Here is a 5,440-nt window from a genome sequence, read left to right on the forward strand (position 1 = left end):
CATACCTAAAAAATACATACCAAAATCAATCTGACTGTACCCAAACAACAACCATAAGCATTAATGCATACCAAAGGTAACTTAAGTTTGCACACATCATGAGCTCCTTGCATTCCGACCGCAAAGTTTACGTATTGAGCATGTGACGTATTACACCGTCAATTTCTCACCTCTTTTCATGTCATTTCTCACTTCTCCTATAATTTAATTTAAGTAGTATCTTTAACATTCTAAATCACTTGTAAAATGTTTTTTTATTAATTATTCTTTTGAAATTATATTTGATATTTAATTTTATTAAGAGTTGTTTAAAAATATGTAAATGTTACTTTTTTTTATTCTTCTATTTTCTCAAAACTCACAAAAAATTCTATGTAGAGATTCTTATTTAGTATGACATAAAGATTAATTCTTATTTTATAATGATTGATCAATATCAAGACAATAAGTTGTCCGCTCGCATTGATTACTTCATACCATCCACCAATATACATATCTAACGCTTGATTTTCTGTGTAATCCTTTAGGGGGCGTTTGGTACAGAGAATGGAATTGTACAGAGAATGATACAGAGAATGGAATTGTAGAGAAATGGAATTAGTCTGGAGAATGAGAATTGACTGTTCTGTTTGGTAGTACAGAGATTTCAGTAGAGAAATATAGCTGAGAATCATTTCTCTTGTTTGGTACACAGGAAATGAACAGAGAATCATATCAACTTTATTATTTACACAGGTATTTTTTTCATAACAAATATTTATTAAAAAATAAAAAAACATATAAAAACATGCATAAATTTAACCATACACAAGTATCCCATAAATTCAAACAGGCATAAACATAGTTTTTAAGCAAAAAAACATCAATCATACTTGCAAGTTAAAAGTACTTCAACCATGGTGAAACCAAAAAAAGGTACTTCAAGTTCTTCAACCACGGTGAAACAAAAAAATTACTTCAACCATACACAACTATCCCATTGAACCATCGGTATACAACTCGACCATCTCAATTTTCTCTTCTATTGTCGAGGCAAGAAAAGAACGTCCTAGATCCACATCTTTACCAATCAAATGAGCTGCTTTGAACCGTTTTTTCGTAGTGATACCTGGTAAAGCTTTCAACTCATCACTAACCTTTGCATAGATTTCATGAGCCTCTGTAACTTCTTTGTTAAGTTGTTCACTGACCATCTCCCCAAATCGAAGCAAAACTTCCTTCATTTCTTTGCAAGACTCTCGGTATATCTCATCTGCATCCGTGCTTCTACCTCTTTTACGCTTGCTTGTTACACTACCATTTGGTCCTTCAGATCGAACAACACTTGGAACGGCTTCATCAACAAAATCAAAGTCTTCAATATCAGCAGGTGAGGCATTTTGCGTCTCTTGAACAACATCTTCTTCTCCAAGGTCAACAGCTTTACTACCAGTAGCTCTATCCTTACCGAATATGGTACACAATTTGTCATAGAAAGGAAATGACTTGTCACGAAAATTCACAGCACCTTTGTGAGACTACAAGACAATTACAAATAAATTAGACCAAAATTTTAAAATCTAAAAAATATATTTTTTAGAATATACCTTCACGTATTCATTCCAAACACTATCATCGGCAATAACACAAGATTTTTGTTCATCCCAACCAAACCCACTTGTATGCACCATATCATATACAATGCTAAAGTGTGTCTTCCATGTCTTCATCCTAGACTTTATATGTGGTTCTGCTTTGATGCCAGAGTTAGGAAGACTTACATCTAGCAATTGTTGAACACCATTTAAATAACCTGGTTTGAATCCATTGTCAGCACCAGCATACTTTCCGGATGCATGTATCTCCATTAGCGCATCAATTAGCTTTGTATCTTCATCATGTGTCCAGGTATGCTTGCTCCTAGTAACTCCTCTCAGTATATTTGAATCTGCCATGTCTACTTACAAAAGGAAGAATAATAAACAGAGAATAAGAAACAAATAAACTGCAGCTGCAGCTGAAGCATTATCTCATCAGCAAGTGTTGTCCAAATTCAATTCTAAACAAATAAAGTGCATAAATAAACAGAGAATAAGAAACAAATAAAGTGCATAAATAAATATTAATAAGAAACATCCTTAATAATTTACTTAATAAAAGAAAAAATTACTTAATAATTTATGTTAGCAAAAAATATCTTTTAATAAAATAATGTGTTTGACTAACCTTAAACCATTTCCATCTTTCATCAGTTTCATTATCTGGCACTGGCACGGGTGACTTGTAGAGTTCTTTGTGTAATCGACATATAGCATTTAAGACTAACTTGAAATACCGACTTATAGTTTGCATCTATATAGCAGGAACACAAACATTTGCATATATATAGCAGGAACACAAACATTTGCATCTACAGACATTTGCATCTACATACATACAGACATACTGAGACATACAGAAACAACACAAGCATTTGCATCTACAGACATACAGAGACATACAGCTTCGTATTACCTGAGCAGTTGGTCAGTTTCAGCTTCAAATAGAACTAATCGAACCCCAATCGAACTAATCGGCCACCAGGGGAGGGGGAGGAGGCTGAGCGGCGGCGACGAGGGGAGGGGGAGGAGGCTGAGCGGCGACGAGGGGGAGGGGGAGACGGGCTGAGCGGCGGCGACGAGGAGAGGGGGACGAGGCGGGTGACGAGGGGAGGGGGAGGAGGCTGAGCGGCGGCGACGAGGGGAGGGGGAGGAGGCTGAGCGGCGACCTGAGTGGGAGGGGGAGACGGGTGGGAAATGGCAGAGAAAGAGAATTGCAATTCTCTGTGTAATGGGGGGAAATGAATTTCTCTAAGAAGTGGGAAAAATTTCTCCACTTTATTTTCTTACTAACCTACCAAACAAGAGACTTTTTTCTTTTTCCATTTCTCACCCCTCTAAATCTCTATACCAAACACCCCCTTAGTCCTTTGGGTTATTAACAATGATATATTTGTTGTCTATTGTACACATCATTCAACATACATACCCACACATTTGATAATGTTTTTGCGAGTAGATAAAAGATTGAGAATGTTAATATAAAAAATGAAATTGAAGGGTTGTTATCAAATATGGTTTTATTCATATGAAATGGATGTTACATGGTTCTAGTCACATGTAAAATTATCACAAATGCACATGCGTGTTGGTTGTCATGAATCGAACCCAACACTTAATTACTATAGTCTATATATAAAGTGGCATGCATGTTTAATATAATATTAATAAGTAAAAAATTCTAAGAGTCACATAAAACACTTAAAAATTATGTAAGATGTAATTATATAATTATTCTATGACGTTGTTCATGACATTCCCGACAATTATATTAATACAACTAATTATCAAAAGTGCACAATCCTGAGAATAATAATTAGAGGATGTGTTTTCTTGACTTTGAATACTTTAGATTAAACCATTGAGTCTCCCCCAATGGCTAGCTCAAAGATGGATAAAACTCTGGCCTCTTAAGGTCACAAGTTCGAGTCCGGAGGTCGCCCGAGTTTTCTATTAGGGTGTATTTGCAGCAGAGGGAATCCCCCTTTGTGGTAGGTACAACATCTGTCAAATGACAGGTGACCTGAAATTTTCTCGGGGAACGATGCCAAACTCGAACGCCAAGCGTGGACCCGATTAAGACAACATAGTCTTGACTCGAGTGGGGTGTGCGAACTCTACTCCAAATTGAAATTCGCCGTTCCCAAAAAAAAAGAATACTTTAGATTATATTTGTTGATTAAAGTATAGAGTAGGTTGAGGATGATGGAGTTATGAGTGTTAGCTTAGCTCATATGACAAGTAACAATATTAGAATAATTATTGCAATGTCCATTATTGAAAAATGCTTACACTTTCGAATAAAATAACGCTAAAAGTGTATATGTGAACATTTTCTTATATAATTGTATATATAATATTTATATAGGATTTGAATTAAATACAAAATAAATTGACATACTAATTTTAAGAATCAAATAGAGTAATTATATATACAAATATAGTAATTATTTAATTATTCTACTTGTATATTTAATTACTCTTCTACTTGATTTTCACAATTAGCACGTTAATTTCATTTGTACGTTAATTTTCTCCTATAAAAGTATACTTCTCATATATTATAAATTATAATCATATCATTAATAGGATAACTAAATATGGTCGTTGTTGGAGTCCTTCACCGATGGTACTCTAGTTGGATCAATCAGTCGACAAAATCTTCTGATTTACCGTGATAAAAATATATTGTAACTTTATTTTCTTATTAATTTTTATTTTTGGTTACAAGGCAATAACTTAAAACTTATATTATGATTTAAAAAACAATTTTATTTTAAACACAAATACTATTTTATTCAATTTTATAAGTAATATTTATAAAAAGTTAAAATTTAATTATAAATCAATTGTAAGTTTTTTTAAGAAACATGCATTGTTTATACCTGTTTAAAAGTTACATATAAAAAATATGTATATTAAAAATACAAATTTTAGATTTTTTTAGTTACAAATTTGAGGCTGATTGACCCAATTATGAAATCAAATACATATGTGAGGTTCAGTAAGTCTGATTGTAAATGTCTTAGCCCAAGTGTAAATTTGAGGTTTACTGACCTCAATTGTGATGCCATAACCCAAAGTGTAAATGCGAGATTTATTAACCCCAATTTTGTGTCAAATACAACTTCTTTTACTTATAAGTAGCAACTATCTCTAACTTATCACACATATCACGCATATCTAACTGGAATCAAACATACTACTCACACGTACATAGATTATCTATGCTAATTAACTTAATACACAATGTGACAATGAGATACCAAATTAGATAATTTAGTGTACATGTCAAACTATGTTCATGTTGTATCTATAACCTTTATCGTTTTGTTTAACTAGCATGCTTTTTATACCAAAATGCATAATATATAAACTTAGATGCAAAGTCAAATATCGCATATTGTACGTCATTTATACAATACTTGATGAATGATGAACCTAATACATAACACATATATGATATATCCATAAAGGAGCAATTTTGGTATATACATGTGATATTTAGTAAAAAAAATATGCTCATCATGATCGATTAATTAAGCTCCCAACAAGTTTAACACAAGTTCAAACATTATATATTTTTTGAGCTATTTAAAATCATGTGACTCAGTGATCATCTAGTCTGGGTAACTCAATTTCAGTCATTACCTTAATAACCATGCAACATCTAGTTTCCATCATTGTGATGGTATGAGCCATATATAAAGTAAGTCACTTGGTATGTTTTAGACACGAACGTAGCAATTCATTTTCACAGAAAAGAACATCTTGTTCTTTATACAACACTTTATGTCTTACCAGATTATTGAATATGCATACCGTCAAAATATTTTAATATGAAATGATTTAGTATATACCAT

General features: G+C 32.8%; 1 protein-coding gene across 2 annotated transcripts; it reads right to left on the minus strand.

The window, feature by feature from the left end:
- Window positions 1–836: 836 nt before the first annotated feature.
- On the minus strand, window positions 837–1,941 carry LOC143536774 (uncharacterized). Of its 2 annotated transcripts, XM_077030697.1 has the most exons (3): window positions 1,587–1,941; window positions 957–1,517; window positions 837–888 (listed from the first exon to the last, which is right to left on the minus strand). In XM_077030697.1, the coding sequence occupies exons 1-2, from the start codon at window positions 1,932–1,934 to the stop codon at window positions 972–974; spliced, it is 894 nt and encodes a 297-aa protein (XP_076886812.1). In that variant the 5' UTR covers window positions 1,935–1,941; the 3' UTR covers window positions 837–888; window positions 957–971. The 2 variants fall into 2 exon arrangements, with proteins under 2 accessions (XP_076886812.1, XP_076886808.1); XM_077030693.1 differs by lacking the exon at window positions 837–888 and having other exon boundaries at window positions 907–1,517.
- Window positions 1,942–5,440: the final 3,499 nt, after the last annotated feature.

Source organism: Bidens hawaiensis, unplaced genomic scaffold (genome assembly GCF_021521415.1).
Source record: "Bidens hawaiensis isolate Kalapana, Puna unplaced genomic scaffold, B.hawaiensis_p1.1 tig00000780_1, whole genome shotgun sequence".
NCBI classification, from domain to species: domain Eukaryota; kingdom Viridiplantae; phylum Streptophyta; class Magnoliopsida; order Asterales; family Asteraceae; genus Bidens; species Bidens hawaiensis.

Coding starts and splice junctions, on each gene's coding strand:
- LOC143536774 (XM_077030697.1), bottom strand. CDS start 1,934: ATGGCAGATTCAAATATACTGAGAGGAGTTACTAGGAGCAAGCATACC. Junction 1,518..1,586: donor TTTGGAATGAATACGTGAAG/GTATATTCTAAA, acceptor ATTGTCTTGTAG/TCTCACAAAGGTGCTGTGAA.